This window comes from Glandiceps talaboti, chromosome 16 (assembly GCF_964340395.1).
Source record: "Glandiceps talaboti chromosome 16, keGlaTala1.1, whole genome shotgun sequence".
Taxonomy (NCBI): Eukaryota; Metazoa; Hemichordata; class Enteropneusta; family Spengelidae; genus Glandiceps; species Glandiceps talaboti.
In genome coordinates this window covers 5,385,361-5,400,360 of record NC_135564.1, presented here as the reverse complement: position 1 = coordinate 5,400,360, position 15,000 = coordinate 5,385,361, and the positions used below count along the sequence as shown (strand labels likewise).

At 36.7% G+C, this 15,000-nt stretch overlaps 2 protein-coding genes and 1 non-coding gene across 3 annotated transcripts in view; all 3 read right to left on the bottom strand.

Annotated features, from left to right (window-relative positions):
* Nucleotides 1-1,709: 1,709 nt before the first annotated feature.
* Trnal-cag (transfer RNA leucine (anticodon CAG)) lies at nt 1,710-1,793 on the bottom strand. The gene has a single exon. It is a non-coding gene; the product is annotated as a tRNA-Leu (tRNA).
* Nucleotides 1,794-2,932: 1,139 nt separating this feature from the next.
* On the bottom strand, nt 2,933-12,335 carry LOC144447484 (large ribosomal subunit protein mL45-like). The gene is made up of 7 exons (XM_078137521.1): nt 12,297-12,335; nt 10,182-10,425; nt 8,787-8,851; nt 7,759-7,910; nt 6,600-6,648; nt 5,840-5,989; nt 2,933-5,317 (listed from the first exon to the last, which is right to left on the bottom strand). The coding sequence occupies exons 1-7, from the start codon at nt 12,333-12,335 to the stop codon at nt 5,048-5,050; spliced, it is 969 nt and encodes a 322-aa protein (XP_077993647.1). The 3' UTR covers nt 2,933-5,047.
* A 2,506-nt stretch (nt 12,336-14,841) lies between these two features.
* The window catches only part of LOC144447708 (5-hydroxytryptamine receptor 1D-like), a 1,557-nt gene continuing 1,398 nt past the window's right edge, over nt 14,842-15,000 (bottom strand). Inside the window, exon 1 of the mRNA XM_078137787.1 lies at nt 14,842-15,000. This exon is cut by the window's right edge and continues 1,398 nt beyond it. Coding sequence (XP_077993913.1) covers nt 14,842-15,000 — 159 coding nt within the window.

Sequence of the window (15,000 nt, the reverse complement as noted above, 5' to 3'; positions counted from 1 at the left end):
GCCTGCCTGTCTGTCACTCCGTCTGTCTGTATGTTTTTCTTGTTTTTTTGCGTCGGGGTGCTGGTGTACGTGATGTTCTCTTTGTGGCCGCTGGTTTTTAGTGCATTTTGGTACAGTGGGGCTGCCTGGTTGCACACCCAGAGAGTAGGCCTCAGAGTTGTCTGATGATCGCACTATGCGTGAAACTCCGAGTTACAACCAAGAAAGAGTTCCAGTACTACCAAAACTATTACGCTCTGCCACTGCGGTATAGAGCACTGTCTTAGCAGATTGATACTCACCGATTTATATATATATATATATATATATATATATATATATATATATATATATATATATATATATATATATATATATATATATATATATATATATATATAACTCGGTGAGTATCAATCTGCTAAGACAGTGCTCTATACCGCAGTGGCAGAGCGCAATAGTTTTCAATATATATATATATATATATATATATATATATATATATATATATATATATATATATATATATATATATATACATATATATATATATATATATCACTAACTAACTAACTAACTAATTAAATAACGAACGAAGAAACTAACTAACTGTTCATATACAGATACACAGACACACATCTGTGTACCGACACACGCAATGATAATACAATAATTGAAGTTGAAGGGGGTGCGTCCTTTCACAGTTACAGTACTAGTCATACTATGTGGTTGTCAGCAGCGATTTGATCATGAGATGGCCATGTGAGATGTCTATATTGTGTTAATAACCTTAACTCTAACCCAACTGGAATACTGGGTTTTAAATGTTTTGTTGGGTAAAATAACTTACTCATAATATCGTACATGAACCATGAACAGCATTGCATCACCAGTGGGTCATTCATTTGCGGGTCCGCGGAAAAAATTAGCGCCCTCAGCGGTGGTAATTTTTCAACCCGTTTCTCACGGTGTAGTAGTCATGAATGATATCAGGTTGTCTGATCAAAAAATGATACTTCAGTTACAACTTGTGCAGTTTTAACATAGCGACATATTAAAAACTTCGGTTTTGTCCAAGATTTAAACTTGTCACTACACTATAGCTACCTACGGATGATATTGACCTTTGACTTAATAACAGCTAGGCTTACAATGTCTTTTCATAAGTAGTTGACCCAGAGGGGTCACTAAGTTTACGCCAATAGGCCCTATGCAAGGAAATTTAAATTCATTTCAGCTCAATTACTAAATTTGTTATTTGTAATCCAATCATTTATATACCATTTTTAACATCTGTATACTGCCCTCCCCTCTCCCCTGTAATTATTCGGTAGAAACGAGCCCTTGTGGTTGACTGAGGACGCGGACTGAGTCTCGTGAAAAAACCCGTGAAACTTATTTTGAGCAATTGCAAACCAAGCTCTGAATATGTGTAGAATGATGGAAAAGTGTGTTTTCAAATTTGTCATTTGGGTGAAAAAGAAAAGCTTCGGTACTGCTCTGTGGCTAATGTGCACTACGAATACAAGTTTTGCGGACGTGAAGAGCGCCCTCAGGAGAAAGACATATTACAACGGATCCGGAAGCATGGACATCGACAGCGATCATCAGAAATATAATAAAAGAAAGACGATATATAAAAGAACAATGAGTATATAAAAGGAACAAAAACGTCGAAAGAGTTATTAACACAGTACATACGGGGTCCAAAAAGTGTGGAAAAAAATTACTGTCAGAAGTGGGATTCGAACCCACGCCTACAAGAGTAGACTGCGACCTGAACGCAGCGCCTTAGACCGCTCGGCCATCCTGACATACGAGAAAACGTAAAATTAACACTATATGATCAAAACATTTGAATCACTGTACATCTACTGAGATTTTACTAACCATGCTAACTCGACTCTTTCTGTCGATAAAGAGCAGGTTGCTACAGTTTCGAGAGTGTCTTACTTTATCCAATTCGATTATCATATTTATAGATAGATAGATAGATAGATAGATAGATAGGTAGGTAGGTAGATAGATAGATAGATAGATATATAGATGGATAGATAGATAGATAGATAGATAGATAGATAGATAGATAGATAGATACTATATAAAAGTGCTTCTGACACGCGAAATTGTAGGCACTCCCTAGTTACATTACAACTGTGTTACCATGGATGTATTAATACATCCATGGTGTTACACACCACCTATTCATGCGTTTATAGTTTGAGGTGTGGCGGGCGCGTAGCCGGCAGTGGTTTCGATAGCATATTATTATTACGAGTGGGTATACAAGTTAATACAACATGATATAATTTGTGTTAACATCTAATATTATATATGCAAAGCATGTACGAAATAAATATATCCTTACTATATTGAATGCGGCAGCAGTAACTAATCCTATTCTAAATACGGTCTGTGTATAAAGGGCGTATAACTACATACGCTTGTGCACATGGTGTGGTGTTCTGAGCAAGTTTATATGAACCCTTTTAACCCCCCCCCCCCCCCCGGAAGGGGGAGAGGAGGGGCTACTCCCCTTATTTGAGTATATATATGTGGCGCCCTTTGGGGTGCGTTTTCTAGCCCTTTGGTCTAAAATGAGTTTGTTAAAAAAAAATTCGAGCTGAAGAGTATAAAACGGGGTCCACTTTGCATTATTTTCGATAAATTTGCGTGGTCTATTACTAAGTCACGGTGGTCCATTGTCCTTTACCAAATCATAACTACCATTAATTGCCCCAGAATGTTGCCTTATATAAGGAAAATGTATTTAGGTCTAAACTTTCATCTTTTAAAAAATCTATCATGGTCTAAAATGGGGTATTGATTTTTGGTCAAAGTGGGAATGGGATCTGGGGTTTGCAGCACTGGCCACACACAGACTACACTACGGATGTCGATGAATGAGATTGCATCAAAACAAAATCAAACTTTCTTTGCGTGTTTTATTTTAAGCTTATTTTCATAGTTTCTATGACAAATGAAGTTACCCGTACAGTAATATACAATATTCCGGTAGTTCCATGGGTTCAATTATGTGTGACTGCCCTGGGAAACTGATGGACACATATTTTATCGTGGACGCCAATCAAATGGCATGCCCTCAACAGCAGTACACAAAGTCGTAATGCACAACATACAATTAATGTAAACTCAAAATTCCTACAAATTGCGCCATTAAAGATGAAAGAAGCAAAACCGTTTGCAGAATGCCATCAAATTTGGCCTTGATGAAGCATCGAGAAATGACACTTTCTCACTTCATGCGATAGCAATAAAGTGTTAATTTTGATACATGTACTGTAGAAACTGCGTTAGAATGGCACTCCTCGTGACCCAACTATAAATTCTTTTGTTTTTAAAATAAACCATTAGTCAATACTTCCCAGATCAAGAAGTTCAACTTTCCATGCAGTAAGTTTGGAAAACACACTTATCCTTCAGTATATATTTATTTCACATACACATAACAAAGTCAGCAGAGGTGAAACTTCATATATTTCATTGTTGTTATATTCTACAAATGTATGTATTCAAGCACAACCCTCTGACTGAACATTAAATCTGGGTTAGAGGGTCTACACTGCAACCCCCTAGCTTCGTCACAATTGCATGATTAGCACACACAACGTTTGGAACTTTAAAACTGGTTTTGTATGCCTCAAAATCTACAATCACTTTTGTCACTCAAGACAGACAAGTAGCAAACATAAACACACTTTTTCAAACTTTTTACGAGCATTCTAACTAATATGAAAAATGTGAGTTTTACCAGATAATTCATCATTCTTACTCAGGTTCTGAGCCTTTATCAAAAATAAGATAACTTCCCAAAGTTGCATTATAAAGCTGTGACAATAAGAATGACATAATAGAACTCTGTCTCATTTTTTCCTCTTTCCTTGTATTACTGATATAGAATCACCACCATATATCACATACGGATGTTAAAAGGACTTAACAGTAGTCAACTCTAATCATCAAAGTTCACATTAATTTTCAGCTTCGCATTAACATTTATTAATACACCATGTACCTGTGATTACTTGCACCAGTGTGCATGCATACCAATGATATTTGCACTGTAGTGCTGCTAATCTAGTTCCAATACGACTGTTACGATTTACACTACGTTATCTTCACACACACTACCGTTAGGCGTTACGTCTAGTTAAGTTGAACATCTTACCGTTAATCTGGCTAAACCCCATGCTGGGTGAAGGGCAGTCAGTAGTAATCCATCACAAATTGACAGGCAGTTGTAATTGGTTTACTTCCTTCAGATAATTGCTCATTAATATTCAATTACTACAGCTGTACTAAACTAAATCACCTGGGGACGCGACATCGTCATGTTTATGTGAACACTGTTGGGGGTAGCACAGATATCTGTGCTAGTGTAACAACTTTGACTAGATGTAATGTGTGAAGATAACCTAGTGTAAATCGTAACACGGTCATATTGCAACTAGACTACAGTGCTACATACCTGCATACAAATTATATTTAAATGAGGGCATGCTTGTGTATGATTTATTTACAGAAATATGCTATTTTGGATAAACATATGTAATAAAAACAGAACCCCATGCCTTGTGTGTGCCAGTGTGGGTACTCAGGGTATTTGCATTCGTGCTTGCAGTGTTTTCTGCTGTACTTTCGCTTGCTCAGTCATGAAAGTACATCCGTAAAAAACACTGAAAGAACTCATGCAAACACCCCAAGTATGCCACACTTGAACTAGCGAGTCATAGGATTCTGTTATAGTATTTTCATAACCATGGTATTGTTCCCCCACAATTTGTTTTTACTCAAAGTTAGGAAGTAGATATGTGTCACTTTTAACCTGCACTGGCTGCAAATGGAACTTTTTTTTATCATCAAGCAACCAAAGATATAATTCACTAAAACTTGCATCTGTTTTCTGGCTGACACTTCACTGACGTTAAACTACAGAATTAAAATGTCTAAGCCTCTGTGGAGAAGACATAGTCAAAATCTACCAGTGCAAAGGTCTAGCCTTGGTTGCAGACTTCAAAACAACAGCAGTTGCCATATTAGTTCCTTTCTAGCCTGATGTACCAGTAGTTGCAGTAGCTGCTGAAGCTGATACTGCAGATTCTTCTTCTACCGCAATCTCAGAGTCACTAGGTACTACCATTGTCTTGACCATTGGTTGTTTATGTGTTGCCCAGGGTGGAATTATCTTACCATGTATCCTCCATGTGCCATAACTGCTTGTTAAATGTTTCTCATACACTACATACTCAAGAACATCCCTTGGTGTGGTTTCACTTCCTTGCATTAACCTACCAAATCTGTCATATAGTGCTAATGTCTGTGAGGAAACAAATATAGAGAAATGTTGACTATCATTACTAGATGGAAGAGAGAAGTTTGTATGAAAATTCAGTTTCACATAACATGACTGATTATCAAAGCTTCAGTATACTAAGACAGACATAAACTAAAACTATTGTTGTCTGATGTGGTAGATTATAGAAGTGGGTGATAGTAGTTCCACTGTTGGGCAAATCTAATCATCTTACGATTAAGACAGTGTAAACATTGGAAGTCCCAAAACAGTACACAGCAAGTTTATGGAGCTAGCTTTCAGAGCCTCCTCCCTTCTGAGACTATAATTAAACCTACATCCATTCAATATCTTAGCATTATTATATCAACATGTTGCAAGAATAGTTTTACTTTGTGTCTGTCTTAGTAAACCAAGAACTCATTTACTAGAATGATAAGATGTCACAATACTATGCGTGCAGTTCAATAAGAATTCAAATTTTCCACAAGTCATGATTCTTGGTTGATCAAATGAAAGAGAAGATTAATTCATCGATGTACCTACCTGCTTGCTATGAAACCTTACTGTTACTTGTCCATACGTATTTCCTTTAGTAATCATGTCTGAGCACCTTACATGTACAACTTTAGGTTTCTCTATGGACTCTAACCAGTTCCATCTTATTGTCTTGTATCTAAAACCTCGTACTATATCCTGTAAGGAGTACAAAGAAAACACTAACTAATCAACAATATCATTACATACATTTCAATTGACTGCAAAAATGGGTAGGATAGAGATTAATATTTTGGGCATATAAAACACCATTCCTTCCAAGCAAAAAATAATAAATGCACTACTTGCTACAGGTTATCATATCCATGATAGAAATCAAATGACCTGCATGTATGAAATAGACACAACAGTGATTTGGAAAATAAACTCATCACTTGATTAAAACCCTCTATTGAAACAATTACACTACTTGGCAAGCCAAAACTTTTAACTGGGAAGGTGGTTTGCACTTTCTCTGGGCACATTACCCTGCATAACTAATTACATTGGTAGTGAGATCTGGTATGGGACGATCGCACAATGTCGGACAAGCCCAACAAACAAATATTGCTCTAATTTCACACACACATGCATGCATGCACTCACGCATGCACGCACACACACACACACACACACACACACACATGCATGCATGCATGCACATATGCATGCACACACACAGACACACATACACACATACATTCACTCAATATTATATGCACATGATTAACCCAAAATCACATGAATTTCAACATGTTTGAAAACTTACCGGATAACATTTTTCTGTCACAAGCTGATGCAGGATAGTTTTATCAAAGCTGTGAAACACAAGCAAATATTTAGTTACACCAAAGTTTCCTTTCACTCGCACAGTATACCTAATTGTGAGAAAGGTGTGTGCAGTAGAGACTGCCATGTAGAAACCATAGTTGTAAAAATGAAGACTACAACTTTGCAAAATTTCAGTTAAAGCATCATGAAGTATGAATATCTATTTTCCTTGTATTTAAACTTTAATGAATTTTGTGTTTATATATGTACCCGAACATTGGCATTACGTTTCTAGCAACAGTGACAAGTGGGGGTCAATCAACAAATGAAGTGGGCAGCCAATCAGGCTGCTCCAGACTCTCAGTCCAAAAAAAACCCCAGAGGGTCAAAACTCTGTCTGAAATAGCAGGAATGGCAATATAAGAATGTCATTCCTCTAATGGAAAGCCAACATCAGAGTCTTACTGAAAACATCTTCTGAGTAAGAGTAGTAATTAGTTTGTTATGATGGTGATGTAAATGACAGGACATGGATTATTCAGTGTTTTTGCTATGGGTGATAAAGAAGTAAAATCTACCAGCATTTCCAAGTCTTTTTACCAGGGTTTTTGTTAAGTGTAGTAAGCAGGTCAAATCTACCTCATTTACCAGGGTCTACAACGAGTGCTTTTGTTAAGAAGGTAAATTCTAACAGAGTTCCCTAGTCATTTTATAGGGGTTACCTCTTAGTGTTTTGTTAAGGGTGGTTCAAGGTCAAATCTAGGAGAGTTCCCTCATCATTTTATATGGCTTCCCCTCAGTGTTTTTGTTAAAGGTTCGTACAAGGTAAAATCTACCAGAGTTCCTTAGTCATTTTATAGGGGTTCCTAAAATGTATCGGAGGAGACTACGCCAGTTCTACCACATGTACCAGATTTCTTCCTCTTTGTTACATAGGGTTCTCCAACCTTGGCAAAAAAACCCACTGCTGGCACATATCTACCGATCAGTATCTGTTATTAATGGCAAACAAAAAGTGAAGAGTGCACCTCATGAATTTCCTGTGTCTGCTTTACTTTTGATGTTTAAACAAACGTTATCCACTTTTATAACATTTCACAAACACAGATGAACTTTCAACTTTCATTTGAAGACAGATCCATGGACATGTTACTTACTGCTGCAATGCATTATGTGCACGTATAAAAATATCTTGGGCTTCTATGGGAAAATCTTTGGTACTGAATTCAGGTTCATGTTTTCTTATTTTCCGAAGATCAAATGTTGATACTCCTATATGCTTCAGTCTTTCCGTTCTTTGTTTGACTCCCTGTAAAATTAAGAAATAAGTAGATAAAGATTTAGATCGGCATTATTTCAGATAGAAAAGTTACCAGATTTCATCACAAACACAGACTCAATAAACGTGTCACAAAGTCAATACAATTATGCTTTCTTTAATATGTCTTGAGATGTTTTAAGTATTTCTACATATTTTTTCTACAATTTTGAATAAAATTTTACATGAATACTGCATCGTTTCATCGCACTTTATTCATCGTGGTATGAAAATATGGCGTCCGACAGCTATGCAAATTACATAATCACATGACCTGTTGCGAGGTCAAGCTTAGTACACACACTGACACAGTGTGCTGTGGTTTCTCAACGATCAACCCAAATTATCGGTTATAACCTTGCCATGTACATGTAATATCAAATTTAGTTTAAAAAACGTAAGTAAAATTTGAACGCACATAATTATTATTACAATAATTTGATAGTAGCACAGGATTTAGCAGGAACACTCGAACAGTAGAGGGAGAAAAATAGTTTGGTAGAACAGGGGTGATATGGGTTTTTGATCTGCCCTGTTTGATATCACACAGGTGAAGATTTGCACGTATTTATGTGATAAAAAAGCTAATCACATGCACAAATGTATCAACCAAACACTCCGGAACCTGACATGTAACCTTATCGGATTAGGAGTGAAATTTCGGGGAGAAAAAGAGTTCCCTTGTAGAGCTTCAGAAAACATGAATCCTAAATAACCAAAGAAAAATCTTATTTCATCCTTTTGGATCCCCTGATGAGAACTTTAGGGAGAATACCATGGGACTGAATCATGGGCCTTTAAATGTTTTAAGAAATTGTAAATAAAGAAAGGTAAATATGTGAGTTAATAAGAAGGTTTCTCATTTACCTCTGTACTTAAAGTTGTAGACTTGCCATCACCTTCTGGTGGTACATACGGCTGGAATATATCACCTGTCGATAAGGAAGATTGGTTAGGTAATATCAAAGCTGCAATAGCTGTAACTGGAATGGTATTTTGTCAATCACACAACCAACAATATATTCCCTGAAAATGTTTAAAACATCAATAATTGGAGACAGTATATGTTAATGAGAGTTTGATTTTACCCATAAGTAGTAATAATAATAATAATAATGTTGGGTTTTTATATAGCGCTTTCCCACACCGTGCTCAAAGCGCTTTACAATTATTACCCCTGGCTCGGATCAGAACGGCACAACGGCCCTTTAGTCTTCCTCAACTCCCCGGGGAGCATACAATCCATTGCAGCCATTTAAGCGCATAGGATTAAAGCCTTCACATTGCAACCTACATCCTACCAGGTCCCCAATTATACAGCTGGGTTGACTGAAGCACAGTCGTGGTTCAAATCTTGCCCAAGGACTTTAGCCACTCAGAAACAAACAGCAGGCAGCGACAGGGCTCGAACCTGCAACCTGTAGATTCCAAGCCAGTCACGCTAACCATTCACCCATCATGACTCTAACAGGTTGTAATCGTGATTGTGTGATTTATTGTACCATTATATGGGTACAGTTATACAAAATAGTAAAAAAAAAAACCACCAAAAAATCCAGTTACTCACAGGTGATCCAATACTGTTCAGGATGTACAATATTATGAGTAAGTCAATTATATAATAATGTTCGTTTTTTATATAGCACTTACTTTCCCACTCTGTGCTCAAAACACTTTACAATTGTTACCCCTGGCACGGATCTATAGCGACACAACAGCCCTTTACTTCCAAACTCCCTGGGAAGCATACAATCCATTGCAGCCTTTATAAGTGCATAGGATTAAAGCATTCACATTGCATGGCTTCACTGCTAAGATAGCATTAATGTGAGAACCTGGGATTGAATCACAGGCCTTTAGGATATTGGATTATCCCATATATTTTAAAATATAAATACAATACTATGCTGTGGTTAGTTCTGATTCAAAGAAGTCACCAATTCTTATTAGCTGCATAATATTATCTACAAGATTCTTTCATTATCAGTACACAAACTTGAAGTGCCACTGGTTTTACTTTTTGAAAAAATATTACCGAATAAATATGACTCTATATGATAAATATTTTGAATCAATATTTATGTTGTGAGAAATAAGGAGGTAAAATATACCAGAGTTCCTGAAGTATTTTACTGGTATTCCTAATCAAAATGATGGTACAAGGTATCAAAACACATGTATGTAAAAATCTAACCAGATTTTCCACTTTAAAATCAGAGTTGAAAAGTATTAAAATCATGAATTCTACAAATCATTGTTTACCTGTAGAGCTAATACATATCTGTCTGTCAAGATAACTCTGTTTTGGTGGCTGTTTCATTAACTCATGAATTCTCTCCAGGGTCAAATTCCAATTTTCTTTTCGTTTCTCTTCATCAGATAGGAAATGCCACGGTGTACGTTTGCTGTTTTTCGGTATTGGTCTAACCCATCGTTTCCTTGTTCGGACAGGGACATATGTTACGGGCAGTGATTGATGGATTGGTAACGTACATGACTGTAGCACCTGTAAAAAATGAGACACTCACAAAGTTTAAAAAGAAGAAAGTACAGTATTGTAAACTATACTTTAATTATCAACAATTTACAAAGTAACACAGGTAGTGGTACTGGTAGCTAATCAAATTAATGTAATGATGTACAAATCACTAGAATTGATTTGTATATATTTTGAAATTTTAAGCATATATGATATACTGCAGACTGAGTATGTCCCTAAGGAAAAGCAGGAAGAAAGAAACATTGATTGTCAGAATTGATTTCCGACTTAACTCTGTTTGCAAGGAGGACTAACGCGCTCAGTGCACTGATTGTAGGGTATCCAGTCAAAACGTCCCCGGTTTCCATAAGTCAAAACGTCCCCGGGTCAAAACGTCCCCAGGTCAAAACGTCCCCGTCTTTCCATTTTCCTCGACCCAAACTATTTGTGTGTGAGTGTGTGTTACATTATATCCTTATTTCTTACTATTTCTTACATCACAATACAGTAATGTGACTGCGTACCCACCCCAGGTGCCCAAAATACGTTTATGCGGCTCCCATGGATCGGCTAACACAAGTGCTAATTAGCGACACAAATGAAGAGGGCGGTAAGGTTTGAAGTCACGCGTGGCGACGCTTCAAATACTTGAATGTTGCGATTGATCAATGTATTTAGCACATCATGCAAATATAGTTAATCGTGATGAACGAAAGTAGTATGCACTGGCAAGTCGGTGAAAACTAAATTGTATCTTTCACGGTAATTATTAACACTTACACTCAAGTGTTGACACAATACTAATTACTATTGGTAAACTCATACTCATAGTAGTGGCAGTCTCTGGATGGTTAGGTACCTATGCTCGTTAAAAAAAATCAAATGTACCCCTCTCTCCGAAATATAAGGCGGCTCCAGAGAGATAGAAAATGGTTCGGAATATGGGCATCGATACTTGACCGTGTTTTAGGGAAGGAACGGAAACTGTTACACAGTCAAGTCTCTTGGTTAAATTTTGGTCATACCCGAGGACGTTTTGACCCGGGGACGTTTTGGTCATACCCGGGGACGTTATGACTGGTAAGCGATTGTAGGCAGGGTATCCAGTCAAAACGTCCCCGGGTCAAAACGTCCCCGGTTTCCATAAGTCAAAACGTCCCCGGGTCAAAACGTCCCCAGGTCAAAACGTCCCCGTCTTTCCATTTTCCTCGACCCAAACTATTTGTGTGTGAGTGTGTGTGTGTGTTACATTATATCCTTATTTCTTACTATTTCTTACATCACAATACAGTAATGTGACTGCGTACCCACCTCAGGTGCCCAAAATACGTTTATGGTAAGGTTTGAAGTCACGCGTGGCGACGCTTCAAATACTTGAATGTTGCGATTGATCAATGTATTTAGCACATCATGCAAATATAGTTAATCGTGATGAACGAAAGTAGTATGCACTGGCAAGTCGGTGAAAACTAAATTGTATCTTTCACGGTAAATCACGAACAGAAAATGGTTCGGAATATGGGCATCGATACTTGACCGTGTTTAGGGAAGGAACGGAAACTGTTACACAGTCAAGTCTCTTGGTTAAATTTTGGTCATACCCGAGGACGTTTTGACCCGGGGACGTTTTGACCCGGGGACGTTTTGGTCATACCCGGGGACGTTTTGACCCGGGGACGTTTTGACCCGGGGACGTTATGACTGGTAAGCGTAGGCAGTGTAACGTGTACACGTGTTTCGACTAGACTGGAATGTTGATATCATGTATGCTACAAGCGGGGCTATAAAATATATATATATATATATCACGCACCGTACACTCTACTTATACCTGTTTCGATTGGGCCCACAGATGCTTCATTCAGTAAGAGAGATACGACACAAATTTGAAAACTTACCTGGCAGCGACAAACTAAACGACCCAAGGAGGTCGCCATTTTGACACGTTCGTTTGTTTGTTATTTCTCTTTCTTCATTACAGGCTCAGGAACATCGGTACCAGGCCCTGGGACATGTGGGATTGTCGATGGATACGTAATGTTGATGTTGTAGAGCAAGGAAATTTTAATATCTATTCCGATAATATTTTTGTCTGTCCTTCTTTTAAATGATTCGAACACTAAAAAAAGAGAGAGAAAGCAAAGAGCCTATCACGAATTTTCACTAATATGAGTTGATTTGGCCGGGATCTCGTTTCATAAAACTACATACGAACAAAACAAATCATAGACCACTGGGGACTGTAATTTCATATATTTCCGGTTTTCGTGTGTGAAAACGTCAACGTACATGTAATTCATGGAATCTGTCTAACTTTGACGATATATAGTCAAGTGTAACGATTTATTTATTTATTTATTTATTTATTTATTTATTTATTTATTTATTTATTTATTTATTTATTGCTTCCCTTTTTGCATCAGAGGCTCACTAAACATGTTAGGAGCAGCACTAACAACACAATATTAATTTTAGATATATATACTACTAAAAAAATAGAGAAAATCTGACTAGTATAATCACATACATTTGATTTGATCTGATCTGATCTGATCTGATCTGATTCGATTTCAGTGATGTGATATGATTTGATTCGATTCGATTCAATTCGATTTATTTGACTTTGAACAGTTGATTTGATTTGATTCTATCCGATTCTATTCTATTCAATTCGATGCGATTTGAGTTGATTTCATGACTTGATTTGATTTTGTGGGAATTACATCTTCACATACATATACATATAGCTGAGACAGCCATATGATTGTTAGTAAAAATCTAGCAATATTGCCAATATTGGCACAGCTATATATGCTGATATGTATTTTTTCCGTATTTCTGAGAAATCATTAAATAAAAATCTTAGATGTTGTTTGAACAGTATTATTCCAGACAGTTGGTAGTCAGTAGTAACCGAACATTATTGCCAAATTTATACGCTGATACGTAGCTACACGTATACAGACCCAGTTTTAAAATTCCTGTCATGACTACTAAAAAATGGTCATGGTGAAAACTCAGATTTGATTATAAATACGTGGTTTTGTCCGGGAAAGCAAGGCTGCAAAAGTATTGAACTTGTCAATAGTCCTTGAGATTCATGAATTCAAACTGTATGGCTAGTCTGTAAGGGACGATCGACGTGATGGGGTGCCCTCACACATCGGTCAACCACTCTCAGAAGAGGCCGGTGAGGGCGGAACAACACGATGTATCTTTCCAGTCTATACATGATACAATAACGAGAATACTGATAAAAAGACGAACACATAAATAAATCACATATCATGATCATTTATTGCAAAAATTGTATGACAATGGGGTGACATGTATCATTTAATATCTTCAACTTGTGAGGACTTAAAGTGTCCTAAGAAAATGATTTGTCTAAATTTCCTGAAAATGTCAAATATAGATTTTTGAATATACAGCAAAGATTCATATTTTTATTTTCATACATTTTAAAGAAAAATAGTTGAAGAGAATAAAATGACCCCAGTTGATATGGGTTGCAACTGAAGACAAAGCATTTCCATAGAAACAGATTATATACTAAAATGTGTCAAGATTTATTGCGTAATCGTAAATCTGTCGTTTGCAAATTAAAGTAACCATGACAACAACCTTTTTTTATAAACATTAATGGTTGAATACTGTCTGAGTTATAATTTCAGTGGCTGACTTGATCAACCTTAAGTTTATATATAAACCGCTCTTAAAGTATTCAGTGTACTTGGTTGAGGTGACATGAATTCAATAAGTATGTAACATCATAATATGTACAAATTTATCAGAATCTGCTTGTATTATTATGGGATGCATGATCAACTCGGCAGCTAAACTATGACGTCATATACTTTGGGGTTTTTTTTATTTACAATTCGTCAAATTTTACAACAAAAGCAACGAAAATTGAAACGACAAAAAGACCAGCAAATTTACAAGGAAATCATGACAACTGTAGAATACAAATTATAAAAGTTGTAGGCAAATTAACACGTGACTAGTAGTTTTTATAGCAAATTTACATTAATTGTCATTTTGTACAGTACATTAAATACACATCAAACATATGAACTGCACCTGGATGTACTCCCTGTAAGACACGTTATGGAGCGCCCTCACACATCGGCTAACCCTTTCAGGAGCAACTTACTGGTAGTGCACTGGGGCTGACTGTCACGACGTATCTAAGTCTATCTGTACAATGTATGCTTTGTTTCTTCCTGATATGTCAATATGACACGAATACAAAAGTTTATACAAATGATTGTAGTGTCAATTTCCAAAGTTCTAATACATTATCTCAGAAAATGGTCGAAGATCATTAGCTACTGAGCCTTAAGTCTTCAGTGTCAGAGAAAAAGTCCATAATTTATAACCAATAACTGGAGTACAAAAATGAGTTTCTCCTTTAATCTCCCTGTAACTTTAATTCAAATATCAATTACACGGGTGTATTTTAAATTCGTTAGTGTTTTCCTCGTTACTGTGAGTATGTTCTTTTCTGTCGCCATCTATCGACGACCACGCCACAGCTACATATGCAATGGGTAACTTTGACGCTTGGTTTTTATTTACCGAACTAGCTCGGGAACTTTC